Below are 23,804 nucleotides of genomic sequence, written 5' to 3'. Positions count from 1 at the left end.
TTCAAGTCCTACTCGCGTTAGATATCACTCGTACCGCCAGAGGAGTGATAAATTATAGATATATATCTGCGCTTGCAAATTTATTAGACAATATCACCGAAATGTATGACGACACATTCAGGTATACTGGGAAAGAATTATGGATGTAGGGAAATTTCTTTTGTGTATTCTGGGAGTCGTCATATTGGTTGGACTGATATTTAGATGCGTTCGGGCTTTAACGAAGTGTAAAGGTAGTACTAGAGTGATGAGTCTGAGGAGCGAAGACACTGTAATAACAACAACTAATTTGATTTATGACCCAACGATAGAGACAATGTTGTGATGAAAATGTGATTCCACGGTCCGTTTCTTTCACCCGTTTCTCCTTTGTTTTCCTCCAAGGTACAAAGACATCCGCTTGGAAGAAGAATTTGACAACCTCTTTTACACAGACCATTGATGGACTATGCCACAGACCCCCAATATCCCTAGTGACTTTAACTTTTACATAGCCCAATACTTTAGAGACTGTAATTTTATGGACAATGGAACAACTTTTGCTCGCTATTTATAGCAAAAGCACCGAGAGACATCAGACAACATGTACATCAAGACAAGACATCAGACAAGACCTCAATCGGCGACTGTTTATTTAAACTCACATAGTTTACGACTGCATTTATAACGATTGTTTCTTATCTTCATCTCTACAACCTTCAGGTAATGACACACATAGTCGATAGGGAATATAGACACATATATATCAGCATTCACATGTTCCCCCCATTCATGTATCATCAACTAAAATGTGCTCCCCATTTGTTGCAAGCAAAAGCCGAAAAGAGCTCGGTAAAGTTTGACAGCCCATCCACAGACCCTTAATACGGGATAAGAAGGATTCAAATGTATACTTCGCAATACCTCGAAGCTTGATTTAAAACACGTACGGCACGATGATACATGACCCCTCAGACATGGATTCCTACACACATGCTTCTACTATTTCACTAGGTCATACTTTTCCCACCTTCTCCTCTCCTCCCTTTACCCAATCATAAAATGGTATTTACATGATGACATATATTTTTCTTTTTTGAACTGTTTTAGGAAGTGGCAGTTATTGATGACTGCCAAAGGGTGGACTGTCAAAGTCGAAAAATATCACGCTACACGTTGCCATATATTCACCCCATGCGCTTGCCCACTGCACGTGCACATTCTCTCCCGTGCGTGCGGATACTCGCAGCTGCGTGATGGCACTTCCTCGGCCATGCGCTCGAGCGCGTGGTGTGTGCATTTACGGTAGAGTTTGTGTGCGTCTAGTCGGCGACTCAATCGTTACATAGTAAAACCAAAAAATAAGAATTTACTTACCGATAATTCTATTTCTCGTAGTCCGTAGTGGATGCTGGGAACTCCGTAAGGACCATGGGGAATAGCGGCTCCGCAGGAGACTGGGCACAAAAGTAAAAGCTTTAGACTAGCTGGTGTGCTCTGGCTCCTCCCCCTATGACCCTCCTCCAAGCCTCAGTTAGGATACTGTACCCGGACGAGCGTACATAATAAGGAAGGATTTTGAATCCCGGGTAAGACTCATACCAGCCACACCAATCACACCGTACAACCTGTGATCTGAACCCAGTTAACAGTATGATAAACGTAGGAGCCTCTGAAAAGACGGCTCACAACAATAAACAACCCGATTTTTTTGTAACAATAACTATATACAAGTATTGCAGACAATCCGTACTTGGGATGGGCGCCCAGCATCCACTACGGACTACGAGAAATAGAATTATCGGTAAGTAAATTCTTATTTTCTCTGACGTCCTAGTGGATGCTGGGAACTCCGTAAGGACCATGGGGATTATACCAAAGCTCCCAAACGGGCGGGAGAGTGCGGATGACTCTGCAGCACCGAATGAGAGAACTCAAGGTCCTCCTCAGCCAGGGTATCAAATTTGTAGAATTTAGCAAACGTGTTTGCCCCTGACCAAGTAGCTGCTCGGCAAAGTTATAAAGCCGAGACCCCTCGGGCAGCCGCCCAAGATGAGCCCACCTTCCTTGTGGAATGGGCTTTAACAGATTTTGGCTGTGGCAGGCCTGCCACAGAATGTGCAAGCTGAATTGTATTACAAATCCAACGAGCAATCGTCTGCTTAGAAGCAGGAGCACCCAGCTTGTTGGGTGCATACAGTATAAACAGCGAGTCAGATTTTCTGACTCCAGCCGTCCTGGAAACATATATTTTCAGGGCCCTGACTACGTCCAGCAACTTGGAGTCCTCCAAGTCCCTAGTAGCCGCAGGTACCACAATAGGTTGGTTCATGTGAAACGCTGAAACCACCTTAGGGAGAAATTGAGGACGAGTCCTCAATTCCGCCCTATCCGAATGAAATATCAGGTAAGGGCTTTTATAGGATAAAGCCGCCAATTCTGATACGCGCCTGGCTGAAGCCAGGGCTAACAGCATTACCACTTTCCATGTGAGACATTTTAAATCCACTGTGGCAAGTGGTTCGAACCAATGTGATTTTAGGAATCCCAAAACCACATTGAGATCCCAGGGTGCCACTGGAGGCACAAAGGGAGGCTGTATATGCAGTACCCCCTTTACAAAGGTCTGGACTTCAGGAATTGAAGCCAGTTCCTTCTGGAAGAAGATCGACAGGGCCGAAATTTGAACCTTAATGGATCCTAATTTTAGGCCCATAGACAATCCTGCTTGCAGGAAATGCAGGAAACGACCCAGTTGAAATTCCTCTGTAGGGGCCTTCTTGGCCTCACACCACGCAACATATTTTCGCCAAATGCGGTGATAATGTTTTGCGGTTACATCCTTCCTGGCTTTGATCAGGGTAGGGATGACTTCATCTGGAATGCCTTTTTCCTTCAGGATCCGGCGTTCAACCACCATGCCGTCAAACGCAGCCGCGGTAAGTCTTGGAACAGGCAAGGTCCCTGCTGAATCAGGTCCTTTCTTAGAGGTAGAGGCCACGGGTCCTCCGTGAGCATCTCTTGCAGCTCCGGGTACCAAGTTCTTCTTGGCCAATCCGGAGCCACGAGTATAGTTCTTACTCCTCTCCTTCTTATGATTCTCAGTACTTTTGGTATGAGAGGCAGAGGAGGGAACACATACACCGACTGGAACACCCACGGTGTTACCAGAGCGTCCACCGCTATTGCCTGAGGGTCCTTTGACCTGGCGCAATATCTGTCCAGTTTCTTGTTGAGACGGGACGCCATCATGTCCACCCTTGGTTTTTCCCAACGGTTTACAATCACTTGGAAGACTTCTGGATGAAGTCCCCACTCCCCCGGGTGGAGGTCGTGTCTGCTGAGGAAGTCTGCTTCCCAGTTGTCCACTCCCGGAATGAACACTGCTGACAGTGCTATCACATGATTTTTCGCCCAGCGGAGAATCCTTGCAGCTTCTGCCATTGCCCTCCTGCTTCTTGTGCCGCCCTGTCTGTTTACGTGGGCGACAGCCGTGATGTTGTCCGACTGGATCAATACCGGTTGACCCTGAAGCAGAGGCCTTGCTTGACTTAGGGCATTGTAAATGGCCCTTAGTTCTAGGATATTTATGTGAAGAGACGTTTCCATGCTTGACCACAAGCCCTGGAAATTTTTTCCCTCTGTGACTGCTCCCCAGCCTCTCAGGCTGGCATCCGTGGTCACCAGCATCCAATCCTGAATGCCGAATCTGCGGCCCTCTAGAAGATGAGCCCTCTGTAACCACCACAGGAGAGACACCCTTGTCCTTGGAGATAGGGTTATCCGCTGATGCATCTGAAGATGCGATCCGGACCATTTGTCCAGCAGATCCCACTGAAAAGTTCTTGCATGGAATCTTCCGAATGGAATCGCTTCGTAAGAAGCCACCATTTTTCCCAGGACTCTCGTGCATTGATGCACTGACACTTGTCCTGGTTTTAGGAGGTTCCTGACTAGCTCGGATAACTCCCTGGCCTTCTCCTCCGGGAGAAAAACCTTTTTCTGGACTGTGTCCAGAATCATCCCTAGGAACAGTAGACGTGTTGTTGGAATCAGCTGTGATTTTGGGATATTTAGAATCCACCCGTGCTGACGTAGCACTACCTGAGATAGTGCTACTCCGACCTCTAACTGCTCCCTGGACCTTGCCCTTATCAGGAGATCGTCCAAGTAAGGGATAATTAATACGCCTTCTCTTCGAAGAAGAATCATCATTTCGGCCATTACCTTGGTAAAGACCCGTGGTGCCGTGGACAATCCAAACGGCAGCGTCTGAAACTGATAATGACAGTTTTGTATCACAAACCTGAGGTACCCTTGGTGAGAAGGGTAGATTGGGACATGGAGATAAGCATCCTTGATGTCTAGAGATACCATATAGTCCCCTTCTTCCAGGTTCGCTATCACTGCTCTGAGTGACTCCATCTTGAATTTGAACCTTTTTATGTAAGTGTTCAAAGATTTTAGATTTAAAATTGGTCTCACCGAGCCGTCCGGCTTCGGTACCACAAACAGCGTGGAATAATACCCCTTTCCCTGTTGTAGGAGGGGTACCTTGATTATCACCTGCTGGGAATACAGCTTGTGAATAGCTTCCAATACTGCCTCCCTGTCGGAGGGAGACGTTGGTAGAGCAGACTTCAGGAACCGGCGAGGGGGAGACGTCTCGAATTCCAATTTGTACCCCTGTGATACTACCTGCAGGATCCAGGGGTCCACTTGCGAGTGAGCCCACTGCGCGCTGAATTTCTTGAGACGACCCCCCACCGTGCCTGAGTCCGCATGTAGAGCCCCAGCGTCATGCTGAAGACTTGGCAGAAGCGGGGGAGGGCTTCTGTTCCTGGGAAGAGGCTGCCTGGTGTAGTCTTTTTCCCCTTCCTCTGCCCCGGGGCAGAAATGAGCGGCCTTTTTCCCGCTTGCCCTTATAGGGACGAAAGGACTGAGTTTGAAAAGACGGTGTCTTTTTCTGCTGAGAGGTGACCTGGGGTAAAAAGGTGGATTTTCCAGCCGTTGCCGTGGCCACCAGGTCCGATAGACCGACCCCAAATAACTCCTCCCCTTTATACAGCAATACTTCCATATGTCGTTTGGAATCCGCATCACCTGACCACTGTCGCGTCCATAACGTTCTTCTGGCAGAAATGGACATCGCACTCACTCTAGATGCCAGGGTGCAAATATCCCTCTGTGCATCTCGCATATATAGTAATGCATCCTTTAAATGCTCTATAGTTAATAATATACTGTCCCTATCCAGGGTATCAATATTTTCAGTCAGGGAATCCGACCAAGCCACTCCAGCGCTGCACATCCAGGCTAAGGCGATTGCTGGTCGCAGTATAACACCGGTATGTGTGTATATACCTTTTAGGATATTTTCCAGCCTTCTATCAGCTGGTTCCTTGAGGGCGGCCGTATCTGGAGACGGTAACGCCACTTGTTTTGATAAGCGTGTGAGCGCCTTATCACACACCTCATTTAATTCATCTGATTCAGGAAAAACTACTGGTAGTTTTTTACCACCCCACATAATACCCTTTTTTGTGGTACTTGTAGTGTCAGAAATGTTCAATGCCTCCTTCATTGCCGTGATCATGTAACGTGTGGCCCTACTGGACATTACGTTTGTCTCCTCACCGTCGACACTGGATTCAGTATCCGTGTCTGGGTCTGTGTCGACCATCTGAGGTAACGGGCGTTTTAGCGCTCCTGACGGTGTCTGAGACGCCTGAACAGGCACTAATTGGTTTGCCGGCTGTCTCATGTCGTCAACAGTTTTTTGCAAAGTGCTGACATTGTCACGTAATTCTTTAAATACGACCATCCAATCAAGTGTCGACTCCCTAGGGGGTGACATCACTAACACAGGCAATTGCTCTGCTTCCACATCATTTTCCTCCTCATACATGTCGACACAATCGTACCGACACCCAGCACACACACAGGGAATGCTCTGATAGAGGACAGGACCCCACTAGCCCTTTGGGGAGACAGAGGGAGAGTTTGCCAGCACACACCAGAGCGCTATATATATACAGGGATAACCTTATATAAGTGTTTCTCCCTTTATAGCTGCTGTTTTATATTAGCTGCCAATAGTGCCCCCCCTCTCTTGTTTTACCCTGATTCTTGTAGCAGGACTGCAGGGGAGAGTCAGGGAGCCGTCCTTCCAGCGGAGCTGTGAAAGAAAATGGCGCTTGTGTGCTGAGGAGAAAGGCTCCGCCCCCTTCACGGCGGCCTTTTCTCCCGCTTTTTTCAGGAAAACTGGCAGGGGTTAAATGCATCCATATAGCCCAGGAGCTATATGTGATGCATTTCTTTAGCCATATAAGGTTTTTATAGTGTTTTATTGCGTCTCAGGGCGCTCCCCCCCAGCGCCCTGCACCCTCAGTGACCGGAGTGTGAAGTGTGCTGAGAGCAATGGCGCACAGCTGCAGTGCTGTGCGCTACCTTATTTGAAGACAGGAACGTCTTCTGCCGCCGCTTCTTCCGGACCTCTTCGCTCTTCTGGCTCTGTAAGGGGGCCGGCGGCGCGGCTCCGGGACCCATCCAGGCTGAACCTGTGATCGTCCCTCTGGAGCTAATGTCCAGTAGCCAAGAAGCCCAATCCACTCTGCACGCAGGTGAGTTCGCTTCTTCTCCCCTTAGTCCCACGATGCAGTGAGCCTGTTGCCAGCAGGACTCACTGAAAATAAAAAACCTATTTAAACTTTTACTTCTAAGCAGCTCAGGAGAGCCACCTAGCCTGCACCCTTCTCGTTCGGGCACAAAAATCTAACTGGGGCTTGGAGGAGGGTCATAGGGGGAGGAGCCAGTGCACACCAGCTAGTCTAAAGCTTTTACTTTTGTGCCCAGTCTCCTGCGGAGCCACTATTCCCCATGGTCCTTACGGAGTTCCCAGCATCCACTAGGACGTCAGAGAAAGTATGTTTTATAGGTAATGTTCCCCTTAATAATAACTGTAAGTCTGTTTATTGTAACTGGTCGCTGGACAGAGGAATTCCTCTTTGCATGATACGGAGGGTCAGACAGGGTTTGAGCAGTGGTGTTCGGTACCTAACTAAAGAACATTTTATTAGAAACAATCCGGTGCTGGTTAGGTAAAGATTAATCGCTCCTGCGTATAGTTATGTCTATTAGTAGTTTCTGGACATTTACTATATTTGCGGTTCATTATCCATGCGGCGGGAATCCTGAGATTCCCTCCCACCTGAGCAGTTTGATATAGTCACAGCCCACCTGTTCAAACTAACCTATGACCTTTTGTTATGATGCGAGGAGACATTCCTGTGTCCAATGAACAATGAGATTATAGGTCCCTTTGTAGCGTACTGTACGCAGTGTATATAAGGACAGCCAGCCTGGCCAGCTCGGTCTTCTCTCCACAAACGGTTTTCATCTTGACTAACTCAGAGCTGGTACCAGGACTGCGCAGCGAATCATTCCCCAGTGTGTGTAAGTTATTCTCTGTGACCATTCTAAAACTCTAACTGTATTTTGCCACGTTCTCTCTCTCTCTCATTGTATGTTATAGTTTGCAATTGTGCCGCTATTTATGTGTAGTTATTCTGCTTAGATATTGATGTTAGCCTGTAGTGTATGAACTGTTAACTGTTTTCCCCTTTTTACATAGCTAGATATTGTTAGTAAAGGTGTTGGAACCTTAGCAAGGTATTGTGTGTTTATTACATTGCTGAGGGTAATCGGAGCGTCTCAATCGCTCAAGCAGCTTTAGTATTAACAAGGTTAAGCAGCGTTATATCACTACAGTATTTCAGTAGTAAGGTTTACAGTACAAACTCAATCTTTTCAGTGTGTTGCATACAAGGTTTACTGAGTGTCATCCCGTGAGCGTCTGCGCCGCTCGTGTTCCCCTCGTGGTCACGAGCGTCCGCTACGCTGTTTGCGTAGCATTACGGTAGTCGGCCGCCTATAGCGTGCTCGACACCAAGCGTTAAGCTGTGAGCGAGCGTGCCGCATGTGCGTCTCGACCACGGCTGAGCGTCTGCTACGCTAAGTGCGTACCCTTACGGCACCCCATACGCCAATTGCGTACTGAGTCTCTTACCCATATATATTGAATTTTATAAGGTAATAAATCGGCATTATCAGGACTATATTGCTGGACTACTGAAGCCTTGGGGGGACCTGCAACATTGTGGAGAACACCTGGTCCCAGATGAGGTGCATTATGTATTTTATAATAACTTAGACTTTGGGGCTCATTCTGAGTTGGGAGCAAATCAAATTAAATCAAGTAACTTTGCACCTGGATAAACCACTGTAGGAGGTGCTGGTTTAAAATGTGCCGAGAGATGTATGCTGTGTATACACTGTGAGATAAATAAAGCTGTCCAGCATCTGTAGGCTACATGCAAAAGCAGCCAGTATTTACCCTGCATGCAAGAAAATAAATGTATTTGCACCCGTTTCATTGTGAAATGGTAGGACTATAAATAGATGGCATCAAGTCACAGTTTATTAGTTTCTGAGAAATTATGCATTTGTACATTAAATGCTAATGAAAACAACTTTATATTTTTTTATTACTGTTTCATTAAAAAAAATGTAAAAAAAAAATCTTAAGAAATGGCAACAACTTTAATGTCCTAATTTTCTTTTGACAACACCCAATGTGGGTGAGTACAGACATAAACCACATTTAAGCAAGATCAAATGTAACTGGTTCCCAGTCCAAACTGGTTATTCATTATTGGTCTTGTACAGTACAGAGGAACTGTGTAGGGCAGGTAACAATGGATCATTTCAGGACTGGCACTAAATACCTGTTACAGGCGAAGTATAAGGCACTGCAGACCACCTGTTCATAGATAGAGCAAGTGACAGACAGAAGCAGAAGATGCCGTAATCAGCTGTCAGTGAGGCACCTGTAGAGAAGGACAAACAAAACAAGTCTCTATCTGTTCTCTGTTCTTTTCACTTGCAAAGTTTTCAATAAATTTAGATGTTTTGATGTAGATTCTTTTGATTGGACAATGACACAATAATACAATGCGTATGAAGGAAGCATTCAATTCAACACAATAGACATAACTTGCCATTTGGAAATGGTGTAGGGCAGGCATGTCCAGACTCTGGCACTCCAACTGTTGAGAAACTACACATCCCAGCATGCCCTGACACAGCTTTAGCATTCTCTGACAGCAAAAATGTGTCAGGGCATGCTGGGATATGTAGTTTTACAACAGCTGGAGGGCCGCAGTTTGGACATGCCTGGTGTATGGAATCCATCCACATAAAATGTATTGCCTTGCACCCCATAGAGGTGTGCAGGAAAACCTGCAATGCTGACTGTACCGTAACTGAGCAGTATCCAGTCAGAAGGTAGACAGTAACCATGTCAACATTTATAATGTCTACACCCCATTGCCGATATAGTTCAAACTGTTGACAAGTCACATGATGGCTTCCTCAGAATGTTTACATGTTTGCAATGTTGACATCTGAACTGTCTCCATGTGACATGTCAACAGTCTGAGGATGTGGATGGTTTGGTGCTGTGGGGGGTTAGATTTAGGCTGTGTGTGTGTGTGTGTGTGTGTGTGTGTGTGTGTGTGTGTGTGTGTGTGTGTGTGTGTGTGTGGAGGGGTGGTAGGGTTAGACTGTGTGTCTTTGAGGGGGGGCAGAGGTTAGGCACTATGAGGAGGATTAGGGACAGTGATTAAGGGACTAGTATTAGGGTCAGTGAAGAAAATACTCACTGAAATGCTGCAGCGGTGACATCACCGTCGGAAATTATTCTCTAGTTACCCGGCAGAAGACGCTGGAGTGGCAGGGACCGTTTGTTGACAGTTCATCTTGTTGACTTACCATCCATGTAGACATGATTACTATTGAGATGGTCACTGCCGAGAACCTGCATGTCGACAGTTTGATCATATCGACATGACGTGCCGACAAGATATCTGTTGACCAATTGTACCCAATCCAGCTGGGCGATATGTGTGCAGCTGGGTATTAGCACACCGCCAGCAATCAAATTCTTCTTAAAGTATTTTAATGTTCTTTTTGTATTTGTTTTTTTAAATGCTTTGTCTTTATGTGACTTTGCGTGCCTGATGCCGAGTTGAACTTCTGCCAGTCTGCACAGTATACATTGTCACTATGCATGTCCACAAGAGTAGATGGACTCACATGCACCAATGCAGACTAGCTCATATCTGACATTTGGCGTTAGTACTAGAAAGGTGGAACATGTTAGGGAAGGTGCAGTCCGGTGCAGCTGAGCGCATTAAGGGAGTTCCCGTGAATGCAGCTAATGCAGAGCCTCAGAAACACACATTCATGTCTGTTAGGGGGCGCATGCTATGCCCCTGCTAAAAACACGCTGATAATCATCACCTGGAGTAATCAGACGCATATGCTGCTGATGCTGAGCCGGACGCATCTAAAGATGTATGCAGCTCTGCATGTGGCCGGGATACGTTATTTGTGAGCACATTTTTTTTTAATGTAATTTACAATTAATAAAAAAACTCTTCATTAGCCCCTATATTTTATTTCTATTGCAAATACAGACAATCCATTCATGCCCTCTGTGCCATATAGGGAACAGTACATATTACATATATATATATATATATATATATATATATATATATATAATTATATATATATATGTATATATATATATAGTGTATTCGTATAGCCGGCACTCCTCGCTTCCTTGGATCCAAGTCACCTGGTGCCTTCCTAAAGGATGCATACAGAAGTTTGTGGAAGTGATATATGGACTACGTCTGATTATTTACCTGTGAGTGCCGCCTTCACAAACTTATATATATATATGTGCATGTAATGCAAACCAAGGTATTAAAAATGAATAGAAATTTGGAACAACAAAGCCCTAATGTCCTGTGGCAGGGAAAGACAATACAATACAGGGACTGTGGATACCTGCTCATCTACACATTCTAGCTATGGTTGCCTACGCATCCTAATCAGCCGTGATGCTACACATTATACTAGCACTGTCTTCCAAAGGTTATATACGTGATACCTAAAGCTCTGTTCCAACTCACTGCCCTAGTCCAATTAATGGAAAGGGAAGGGATTTAGTACAGGGGTTATTTAAATTGCCAATCCCCTATGATTGATACGCAACGAGCCAAAGTAATTACTACTATTACACATTTCTAGCATCCTATCTGTGTATATAACACGCACTCAATAGCTGAGGGTAAGCTGCTTCTGTACTTACTCTGGGACACAGGTGAAGGGGTAGCTATGGACGTAGTATGTGTGGTGAACAGTTCAGATTTTTTACTGTTTGTCCTAATGCCCTCTAGTGCCCAACTGAGGCTCTGCAACTGTACGGTGTCCAGCAGTACTCGCTGTGATTCTGTAACCATAGCTCCATTTTCAGGTCCAAGGTTTGTAATCTGCTCTGGAGACAGTTCCTTTAAAAAGTAAATTATTTGGTCAGTTTTCCTTTATTTCAACACCTTATCCGTGCACTGTAAGCAATTATTATCTCATTCAATTGGTACTGTGATGGTTATATGTACAAAAGACACAGCAAGAAATGAACAGGTGTTAGGGAGTTGCACTTCACAATGGAATAAATGGATGGCTCAGATTACTTCCAGGTCCAGGCGGTTACTTATGTGACCGTCACTTCAGGGTCAGGCCTCTAATCTTCTGGCGTTTCAATAAGTATTTCTTCACTTACTTTCCATAACCGTAACCCAACCTCTAGTACCAAACCCTAGTCCCCTCCCCACAGTTTAACCCTCCCCGCTGCAGCCTAACCCTTATGTCGACATTCTGAGAATGACCACACTTTACCTGTCGACATTTTGAGAATGAGTACAAGGATTCTGAGAATGTCAACCCTTTGTCTGCCATCATTTTCACAATGTCGAGCAAAGCTTAGATAGAACGGTGGAGGAGTTGCAGGGGGACACACCAGTAGATGAGGACAACCAGGTAGCCAGCTGGGTCAGAAGGAAGAAAAAGAGGGGGAGGCAAAACCTGAACAAATTTGCCCGATTGGACGAAGATTCGGTGGATGGTAGTGAAGAAATGACAGAGCTGGACGAGACTGTTCCCTCTAGCAACTGGAAGAGCGGTCCCTCCAGCACTGATGGGATAAAAGAAAGAGAGTACCTAGCAGTGGCGTAACTAGAAATTTTTCTCCCCCAAGCCAAAAAATTCTTCGGCGCTCCCCCCCCCCATCCCCCATAATTGGCACTATTAAAGGGACAAACATGCGCGCGCCGCAAAAAGGGTGTGTGGCTTCGTTTGAATGGGCGCGGCTTCGCATAAAGGGGCATGGCATTGCAGGAAAAGACTACCTTATACCCCAGTTTTGCAACCTGCACGTCCAGACGTTAGCCACCACAGAAAAGAAAAATAATCCTGATTCATGCCCCTTACATTATTTGTCATTTTTCCTCCTTATAGTAATGCCCAGTATACATTATGCCACATACTGCAATGGCCCTTAGACATTATGCCACACACAATAATGCACATGACACAATATGCCCACACCGTAATGCCCCCGACACATTATGCCACACACCGTAATGCCCCCGACACATTATGACAGGAATCGCAATGCCCGTTATACATTATGCTACACACTGCAATGCCCCTGATACATTATAGCACATACAATGTCTGTGACACATTATGACACACACCGCAATGACCCTGAGACATTATACCACATACCACAATGCCCGTGATATAGTATACAACACACCGTAATGCCTGACACATTATGACACACACCGCAATGTCCGTGATACATTATGCCACACACTGCAATGACCCTGAGACATTATACCACATATCACAATGCCCGTAATATAGTATACCATACACTGTAATGCCTGTGACACATACCGCAATGCCCATTATACCCTATGCCACACACCGTAATGCCCGTTATACATTATGCCACACTGCAATGCCCGAGACATTATACCACATATCACAATGCCCGTGATATAGTATACCATACACCGTAATGCCTGTGACACATACCGCAATGCCCGTTATACCCTATGCCACACACTGCAATGCCCGTTATACATTATGCCACACTGCAATGCCCCTGAGACATTATACCACATACCACAATGCCCGTGATATAGTATGCCACACACCGTAATGCCTGTGACACATTATGACACACACCTCAATGTCCGTGATACATTATGCCACACACCGTAATACCCATTACACATTAAGTACTACAGTAAGGCTTCTAATTACTTTTAAATTACCTGCTCGTTGCCAGAGGGGTTTCATGCTTTTGGTTCCATGCACGGTGCCAGGGGTTTTCATGCTCAGGGTGTCATGCTCGTTGCCAGGGGTTTCATGCACTGGGTGTCATGCTCGTTGCCAGAGGTTTCATGCACTGGGTGTCATGCTCGTTGCTAGGGGGTAGTGCTTGTTGCTAGGGCTGTGCTCCCAGTGCCACATATGCCCCCAGTGCCAGATATTCCCCCACAGTGCCAGGTACTCACATGCCCCCAGTACCAAATATAGCCCCCCCCCATGTGCCAGGTACACATATACCCCCCCAGTGCCACATATGCCCCCAGTGCCAGATATTCCCCCACAGTGCCAGGTACTCACATGCCCCCAGTGCCAAATATAGCGCCCCCCCATGTGCCAGGTACACATATACCCCCCCAGTGCCACATATGTCCCCAGTGCCAGATATTCCTCCACAGTGCCAGGTACTCACATTCCCCCAGTGCCAAATATAGCCCCCCCCATGCGCCAGGTACACATATACCCCCCCAGTGCCACATATGCCCCCTCAGTGCCACATATGCCCCCGAAGTACAAAATATGCTCCCCCTCCCCCGAATTTGCTCCCCCAGTGCCAGTTAAATTTCCCCAAGCTCCCCCCCCCCCACCCCGCGCTCCCACGCTGTTTTGTGATGGAGGGACACGGAGGGCACAGCGCGCGCCTCTCCTGTGTCCCTCCTGGGTCTCCGGCGGGTCTGTTAAAGGAAGTGCCGGTTCGTGAGCCAATCAGAGCTCACGAACGGCACTTCATTTATTAGACCAGCCGGAGACCCAGGAGGGACACAGGAGAGGCGCGCGCTGTGCCCTCCGTGTCCCTCCATCACAGCAGCGGTGGGAAGGAGGGCGAGGAGACAGCAGATTGACATGCGGATGCTCGTCCACATGTCAATCTGCGCTAAATCAGTGGCGGTGCCCCCGCAGCCCTGCGTCCCCAAGCAACCGCGAGGGCTGCGGGGGCAGTAGTTACGCCACTGGTACCTAGCCAGATTGTGTTGGTAAGGGATTCTATTAAAAGGTAGACAGATAGGGCAATCTGCTACCAGGACCGTGATTGTCATACAGTCTGTTGTCTCCCGAGTGCTCGGGTATGGCACATCGCAGACCGGGTAGAAAGATTGTTGGGAGGGCCTGGGAACAACCCGGCGGTCTTGGTGCACGTTGGCACCAACGACAAAGTTAGAAGTAGATGGGATGTCCTTAAAACAGATTATAGGGACTTAGGCCAGAAACTAAAGGCAAGGACATCTAAGGTAATATTCTCCAAAATATTACCTGTGCCACGCCCTAGCCCAGGGAGGCAGAGGGAGATTAGGGAGGTAAATGTGTGCCTTAGAGACTGGTGTAGGAAACGAGGGTATTGCCAAAACACTAATGACGATTATGGGTTATCAATACCGCATATAGAAAATTATGTCCCTAGCACAAGGGGGAATACTTATCTTAATTGTATGTATGTGAACGCTAGAAGCCTTACAGGAAAGAAGGGGGAACTAGAAGTCCTTGCAGCAAGCAAACAGTATGATATTGTAGGCATTACTGAAACTTGGTGGGACAAATCTCATGATTGGACCGTTACTCTGGAGAGTTACTGTATATGCTGTTCAGGAGAGACAGATTAAACAAATGGGTGGAGGGATATGTCTTTATATAAAGCCGTTTTTAAAACCTGATATACGGGAAGATATTTACAAGGGATCTGTAAATACTGTTGAGATGTTATGGGTAGAAATTGCATGCAGGGGAAAGAGAACAAAAAAGATAGTATTAGGGCTATGCTACATGCCGCCAGGTATAAATGTGTCTGATGAAGAATTGTTACTTAAACAAATTGAAAAAGCATCAGGATTAGGATACATAATAGTGATGGGAGATTTTAACTATCTGGAGATTACTTGGACAAATTATTCATGTGATACTGCTAGGGGTAATAGGTTTTTAAACACACTAAATTATAACTGCTTACTTCAACTAATCGAGGAACGACCTAGGTACAATGCAATTTTAGACCTGGTATTAACAAATAATGGGGAATTAATATCAAATATTAGTAGGGGAGCACATGGGAAACAGTGACCACAATATGGTCACATTCAATATCAGTTTTCAGAAGCAGTCCTATATAGGCTCAACTAGGACTCTATACTTTAGCAAAGCCAACTTTGGCATGTTGGGGGATGCTCTAAGTGACATTGAATGGGAAATTTTGTTTCAAGGAAAAAATACTACGGAATAATGGGAGGTATTAAAAATGCTGCTCGATAATTATACTCGTAAATTTATTCCCATGGGCAGCATACAAAGGACTAATAATTCAAAACCAATGTGACTTAACAAAAAGATTAAGGAACTAATGGGCAAAAAGAGACGAGCATTCAAAAAATGTAAATCAGATAGGAAAGCGGAGTCATTCCAGTACTATAAGGATTATAACAAAATATGCAAAAAAGAAATAAGCGGCTAAAATAGAAACTGAAAAACTAGTAGCAATGGAAAGTACATCAAACCCCCAAAAAGTTTTTCAAATAAATCAACAGCAAAAGAGGGAGTATAGGCCCTTTAAAAGACAAGTTGGACGTCTTAATCAAAGACGATACTGACATAGCGGAAAATTAAATGATTTTTTCTCATCTGTATTCACAAGAGAGGACCAGATAGCAGGATTTACACATAACCTCAGCAATGATAATGTCCCACTGCTAAGTGCTTATTTAAGAGAGGAAGTAGTCTGTGACCAATTAAAAATAATTAAGATTAATAAATCACCTGCTCCTGACGGAATTCACCCTAGGGTTACAATGGAACTACACACCGAACTAGCAAGACCGGTATTTTTGATCTTCAATGACTTGCTTACATCAGGCATGGTTCCCAAAGACTGGTGTATAGTGGAAGTAGTGCCGATATTAAAAAAGGGAAATAAATCTGAACCGGGTAACTATAGAACAGTTAGTCTTACATCTATAGTTGGGAAAGTACTGGAAGGTATTTTAAGGAATAGTATACAGAATTTCCTTGAAGCCAATAAGGTTATTATTAGGAACCAACATGGATTTGTGAAGGATAGATCTTGTCAAACAAACTTGTTAGGCTTTAATGAAACAGCGCGAACATAGACCAGGGTAAGGAGGTGGATGTAATCTTTTTAGACTTTGCTAAAGCTTTCGACACAGTACCGCACATGAGACTTATCTATAAGTTACAAGAACTGGGGTTAGGGAGCACAATTTGCACTTGGGTTAGAAATTGGTTAGATAATGGGGAGCACCAAGTTGTGGTAATGGAACTTTTTCAAATTGGACTGAAGTACTAAGTGGGGTGCCACAAGGGTCTGTACTTGGACCACTATTGTTCAACATTTTCATAATTGATCTAGCAGTAGGTCTAGAGAGCATGGTGTCACCTTTTGCAGACGATACCAAACTGTGTAAGGTTATAAATTCAGAGGGAGATACTGAGTCTCTTCAGAACGACTTTTTCAAACTGGAAGCGTGGGCAGCAAAATGGAGAATGAGGTTCAATATAGACAAGTGTAAGGTAATGCACTTTGATAGCAAGAACAAAAATACCATCTACACCCTAAATGGGGTAAAATTAGGGTATTCTGTACTGTAAAAAGGCTTAGGCGTTCACATAGATAACAAACTTAGCAGCAGTACCCAAATAACGATTGCAGCAAAGAAGGCAAACAAGGGATTAGTATGCATTAATCGGGGAATTGATGCAAGGGACGAGAGTGTTATACTCCCATTATATAAATCACTAGTGAGGCCACATCTTGAATACTGTGTGCAATTTTGGGTACCATACTACAAAAAGGATATCCTGGAACTAGAAAAGGTTCAGAGGCGGGTGACCAAACTGATCAAGGGGTGGAGACACCTGAATACGAGGAAAGGCTTGCTATGCTAGGCATATTTACATTGGAAAAGAGGAGATTAAGAGGGGAAATGATTAACCTTTACAAATATAGAAGGGGACAATACACAGAGCTTGCGGATTATCTGTTTTTGATAAAATCTACACAAAGGACACGTGGACATCCGCTCAGGTTGGAGGAGAAGAGATTTCACACACAGAGGTGAAAAGGTTTCTTCACAGTAAGGACAATATGTATTTGGAATTCCTTGCCTGAGAGGGTAGCAAAGGCAGACTCGGTCAATACTTTTAAGAATGGGCTAGATAAATTCCTAATGGATAAGGATATACAGCGTTATGGTGGGTAGATCACGCACTATAGTAAAAAAAAAAAAAGGAATAAAAATAACGTCCGTCATCCACAGCAGATAAAATTAGTCCTAAAAATAATACAGCGTAGGAGACCACAAATAGGTTTAACTCGATGGACAAATGGTCTCTTTTCAACCTCTGAAACTATGTTACTATGTTACACACCTCCTTTCCAAGCGTTATTAAGTGAATGCAGCACCTGATTGGTCCATCCAGTACTGCATTTAACACACACCTCCTTTCCAAGTGCGAATAAGTGAATGCAGCACCTAATTGGTCCATCCTGTACTGCATTCCGCACACACCTCCTTTCCAAGCGCGAATAAATGAATGCAGCACCTGAGTGGTCCATCCAGTACTGCATTCAGCACACACCTCCTTTCCAAGCGTGAATAAGTGAATGCAGCACCTGAGTGGTCCATCCAGTACTGCATTCCGCACACACCTCCTTTCCAAGTGCGAATAAGTGAATGCAGCACCTGAGTGGTCAATCCAGTACTGGATTCAGCACACACCTCCTTTCCAAGTGCGAATAAATGAATGCAGCACCAGAATGGTCCAACCAGTACTGCATTCAGCACACACCTCCTTTCCAAGTGTGAATAAGTGAATGCAGCACCTGATTGGTCCATCCAGCACTGCATTCCGCACTCACCTCCTTTCCAAGCATGAATAAGTGAATGCAGCACCTGAGTGCTCCATCCAGCACTGCATTCAGCACACACCTCCTTTCCAAGTGCGAATAAGTGAATGCAGCACCAGAATGGTCCATCCAGTACTGGATTCAGCACACACCTCCTTTCCAAGCATGAATAAGTGAATGCAGCACCAGAATGTTCCATCCAGTACTGCATTCAGCACACACCTCCTTTCCAAGTGTGAATAAGTGAATGCAGCACCTGATTGATCCATCCAGCACTGCACTCCGCACACACTTCCTTTCCAAGCGCGAATAACTGAATGCAGCACCTGATTGGTCCATACAGCACTGCACTCCGCACACATCTCCTTTCCAAGCGCGAATAACTGAATGCAGCACCTGATTGGTCCATCCAGCACTGCATTCCGCACACACCTCCTTTCCAAGCGCAAATAAATGAATGCAGCACCTGAGTGGTCCATCCAGCAATGCATTCAGCACACACCTCCTTTCCAAGTGTGAATAAGTGAATGCAGCACCAGAATGGTCCATCCAGTACTGGATTCAGCACACACCTCCTTTCCAAGCATGAATAAGTGAATGCAGCACCTGAGTGGTCCATCCAGTACCGCATTCAGCACACACCTCCTTTCCAAGTGTGAATAAGTGAATGCAGCACCAGAATGGTCCATCCAGTACTGGATTCAGCACACACCTCCTTTCCAAGCATGAATAAGTGAATGCAGCACCTGAGTGGTCTATCCAGTACTGCATTCAGCACACACCTCCTTTCCAAGTGCGAATAAGTGAATGCAGCACCAGAATGGCCCATCCAGTACTGGATTCAGCACACACCTACTTTCCAAGCATGAATAAGTGAATGCAGCACCTGAGTGGTCCATCCAGTACTGGATTCAGCACACACCTCCTTTCCAAGCATGAATAAGTGAATGCAGCAGCTGAGTGGTCTATCCAGTACTGCATTCAGCACACACCTCCTTTCCAAGTGCGAATAAGTGAATGCAGCACCAGAATGGCCCATCCAGTACTGGATTCAGCACACACCTCCTTTCCAAGCATGAATAAGTGAATGCAGCACCAGAATGTTCCATCCAGTACTGCATTCAGCACACACCTCCTTTCCAAGTGTGAATAAGTGAATGCAGCACCTGATTGATCCATCCAGCACTGCACTCCGCACACACTTCCTTTCCAAGCGCGAATAACTGAATGCAGCACCTGATTGGTCCATACAGCACTGCACTCCGCACACATCTCCTTTCCAAGCGCGAATAACTGAATGCAGCACCTGATTGGTCCATCCAGCACTGCATTCCGCACACACCTCCTTTCCAAGCGCAAATAAATGAATGCAGCACCTGAGTGGTCCATCCAGCAATGCATTCAGCACACACCTCCTTTCCAAGTGTGAATAAGTGAATGCAGCACCAGAATGGTCCATCCAGTACTGGATTCAGCACACACCTCCTTTCCAAGCATGAATAAGTGAATGCAGCACCTGAGTGGTCCATCCAGTACCGCATTCAGCACACACCTCCTTTCCAAGTGTGAATAAGTGAATGCAGCACCAGAATGGTCCATCCAGTACTGGATTCAGCACACACCTCCTTTCCAAGCATGAATAAGTGAATGCAGCACCTGAGTGGTCTATCCAGTACTGCATTCAGCACACACCTCCTTTCCAAGTGCGAATAAGTGAATGCAGCACCTGATTGGTCCATCCAGTACTGGATTCAGCACACACCTACTTTCCAAGCATGAATAAGTGAATGCAGCACCTGAGTGGTCCATCCAGTACTGGATTCAGCACACACCTCCTTTCCAAGCATGAATAAGTGAATGCAGCACCTGAGTGGTCTATCCAGTACTGCATTCAGCACACACCTCCTTTCCAAGTGCGAATAAGTGAATGCAGCACCAGAATGGCCCATCCAGTACTGGATTCAGCACACACCTCCTTTCCAAGCATGAATAAGTGAATGCAGCACCTGAGTGGTCTATCCAGTACTGCATTCAGCACACACCTCCTTTCCAAGTGCGAATAAGTGAATGCAGCACCAGAATGGCCCATCCAGTACTGGATTCAGCACACACCTCCTTTCCAAGCATGAATAAGTGAATGCAGCACCAGAATGTTCCATCCAGTACTGCATTCAGCACACACCTCCTTTCCAAGTGTGAATAAGTGAATGCAGCACCTGATTGATCCATCCAGCACTGCACTCCGCACACACTTCCTTTCCAAGCGCGAATAACTGAATGCAGCACCTGATTGGTCCATACAGCACTGCACTCCGCACACATCTCCTTTCCAAGCGCGAATAACTGAATGCAGCACCTGATTGGTCCATCCAGCACTGCATTCCGCACACACCTCCTTTCCAAGCGCAAATAAATGAATGCAGCACCTGAGTGGTCCATCCAGCAATGCATTCAGCACACACCTCCTTTCCAAGTGTGAATAAGTGAATGCAGCACCAGAATGGTCCATCCAGTACTGGATTCAGCACACACCTCCTTTCCAAGCATGAATAAGTGAATGCAGCACCTGAGTGGTCCATCCAGTACTGCATTCAGCACACACCTCCTTTCCAAGTGTGAATAAGTGAATGCAGCACCAGAATGGTCCATCCAGTACTGGATTCAGCACACACCACCTTTCCAAGCATGAATAAGTGAATGCAGCACCTGAGTGGTCTATCCAGCACTGCATTCAGCACACACCTCCTTTCCAAGTGCGAATAAGTGAATGCAGCACCAGAATGGCCCATCCAGTACTGGATTCAGCACACACCTCCTTTCCAAGCATGAATAAGTGAATGCAGCACCTGATTGGTCCATCCAGCACTGCATTCCGCACACACCTCCTTTCCAAGTGCGAATAAGTGAATGCAGCACCAGAATGGCCCATCCAGTACTGGATTCAGCACACACCTGCTTTCCAAGCATGAATAAGTGAATGCAGCACCTGAGTGGTCCATCCAGTACCGCATTCCGCACACACCTCCTTCCCAAGCACCACTAGAACAGCTCCTGTCCTACAGCGCTGTAATCTCCTTTTCTACACTTTCTACACGTTCACACTGGTAAACATTATGGTGGCTGTATACAAGAAGAACTCTAAGTGATATTGAGACAATCTGCACAGAGTAGTCTGCTCGATAAACAAAATACCTATTAAAAGTGTCTCTCCGGTACACTTAATATAGACAGAAGGTAAATATAGGCGGTACCCGTTACACAGAGCGCCAAGGTTTCATTGCCTTGAAAAAGAACCTAAGGACAGGTTCGAAACGCATTGGCAAAGTGTGAACAGTGCATCCCGAAACTTCTGCTTTGGAGACGTGGGGGACCGGACCTTTGCCAGGAACTTATCCCAGATCGTCCACCCGGGGAGACCAGACTGGTGATATATTAATGAGCTTTGGTTGAGAACTGTTTTCCACCGGTTCTCATACCTTTCTGGTAATTGTGCAGTCTTTTCACAGCACCAATAGCACTCAGGATTTCACTGTTCTATGTTTTATACTATTTGTATTCATTGTGTCTATATGTGTGATTACAATTACTGTACCACACATGTTGTATCATCTGTTTTCTCCCCATGTGCTGATGGTACAGGAGTAGGAGAAGACATTCTTGGAAAAATTATTCCACGTATGAAAGGGATGTATTATTGAGCTTTATATATCCTATACATATTCAATTAGCCTGTTGGTTTGTGTGGCGCTCTGTGTAACGGGTACCGCCTATATTTACCTTCTCTCATTATGGTGGCTGTGATCGTTTAATATCAGTACTTACTCACTAAAACATCATTTAAAATGTTTCCATGTTTTGTTGAACTTATACAGTACATTATAAGTAAATTGCATATACACGGTCGAGTCACATTATTATGACCACCAGCGGGTTCACTACGGCTGGCCGGCGGTCGGGCTCCCGGCGACCAGCATCCCGGCGCCGGGAGCCCGACCGCCGGCTTACCGACAGCTTGGCGAGCGCAAATGAGCCCCTTGCGGGCTCGCTGCGCTCGCCACGCTACGGGCACGGTGGCGCGCTACGCGCGCCACACTATTTTATTCTCCCTCTATGGGGGTCGTGGACCCCCACGAGGGAAAATAAGTGTCGGTATGCCGGCTGTCGGGCTCCCGGCGCCGGTATACTGAGCGCCGGGAGCCCGACCGCCGGCAAACAGAAGACCACCCCCACCAGCTACTGGCTAGAGTAACCGCCGTGTGCAGCACAAACAACCGCTACATGGGCTTAGACTGACTCAATACGGTGCTGGCAGGGTGGCACAGGTACATTTCGACGGTGAGCTGCTCCACTCTAGCGTGTCGGTCAGCCCTCACGCACCTTCGTAGCCGACGTTCATCTATCACAGTGGTTCTCAACCGCAGTCCTCAAGTACCCCCAACAGTTCATGTTTTCCAGGTTTCCTCACAGGATTGCAAGTGAAATTATTTGCTCCACCTGTGGGTCTTTTAAAATGTGTCAGTGAGTAATGAATACACCTGTTCAACTGCTAGGTGACCTGGAAAACATGAACTGTTGGGGGTACTTGAGGACCGAGGTTGAGAACCAATGAACTATCACAACAATGGTATGTGGTGCTCCGCAGTTTCCACGTCGGTTATTCACAATGGTGCTATCTGTCCAGTCACTATACACCTTCACCACAGCAGCACGCGAACAGGTCACAAACTAAGCTGTTTCAGAAATACTGCCACCCTTGGCTCAAAAGCCGATAATCATCCCTTTTTGCAACTCGAATATATCTCCCCTTTTACCCATGACAGCAACAAGTGATATGTGTGCAGACGGCCTATCGCACACCTTATATACCCACCAAGCCAGCGCACAACATGTGATGTACTTCATGGGCTACGCGCTGCCGACGTCAAATGTAGAAGGTGGTCATAATAATGTGACTCACCCGCGTAAAACATCTACTTCATGAAGAAAAAAAAATCACTTTTCAAATTGTTACCTTAAATGTCTCCGCTGGTATAAGTTTAATAGCTGCTGGCTGGATATAAGGCATTAGTCTTGGATCAAGTGCCTTGAAATCTTCTTTACTCAAAGCAGCTTGAAAAGAGAGAAGCATATAGAACAGGAATGTTTATAATTGCCTGCAAAATGTTATTTGCATGTGTTGCGTTCAGCTCTACGAAAACCAGAGTGAGTAAAGTGCCATGTACAGCTGTGATCTCCACACGTGCTCTCTGTAATACAGTTCTACATCTGTTTATTTCTAAACATTGCAGCAAGTGACCTCACCTACCTGCAATGTAGCCAACATCATTCACGATAAAATGGCCCCATGTTTCTGGCCTTCCATAAATCATCTCTGTTTTTTTCTTAAAGGCTTGCAAAACGTTCAGGTTGCAGGGAAGAGATCCAATTCTAGAAATAATGGTGCTGAGGAAGACAGACCAAATATTATACATTATGTTCAATTATTTAGTGGTAGTGAGTGGTTCGCTCCAGAATCACAAGGTTTACCAGTATATCCCTATGTTGAAGGCTGTGCAAAAAATTGCTGACCTGTACTTTAGTGCTTTGTGGGGTCACCCAAAAGTTAATATATTTTGTTATAGGCACTATGCGGTGGTTGAATAGATCAGAGAAAGTAGATGTCACT

The 23,804-nt window shown here is 45.8% G+C and overlaps 1 protein-coding gene across 1 annotated transcript in view; it reads right to left on the bottom strand.

Annotated features, from left to right (window-relative positions):
• OTOA (otoancorin) overlaps positions 1-23,804 on the bottom strand; it is a 367,382-nt gene that overhangs the window by 34,146 nt on the left and 309,432 nt on the right. The window contains exons 27-30 of the mRNA XM_063934462.1: positions 23,445-23,581; positions 23,151-23,248; positions 11,201-11,399; positions 8,766-8,867 (exon numbers count right to left, since the gene is read on the bottom strand). Of these exons, the coding sequence (XP_063790532.1) occupies positions 8,766-8,867; positions 11,201-11,399; positions 23,151-23,248; positions 23,445-23,581 (536 nt within the window). The remainder of the gene's footprint in view (positions 1-8,765; positions 8,868-11,200; positions 11,400-23,150; positions 23,249-23,444; positions 23,582-23,804) is intronic.

The sequence above is a fragment of the Pseudophryne corroboree genome, chromosome 7 (assembly GCF_028390025.1).
Source record: "Pseudophryne corroboree isolate aPseCor3 chromosome 7, aPseCor3.hap2, whole genome shotgun sequence".
In the NCBI taxonomy this organism is placed as follows: Eukaryota; Metazoa; Chordata; class Amphibia; order Anura; family Myobatrachidae; genus Pseudophryne; species Pseudophryne corroboree.
Note: the sequence above shows the minus strand (reverse complement) of the source record. Positions and strands in the feature narration are given on the sequence as shown.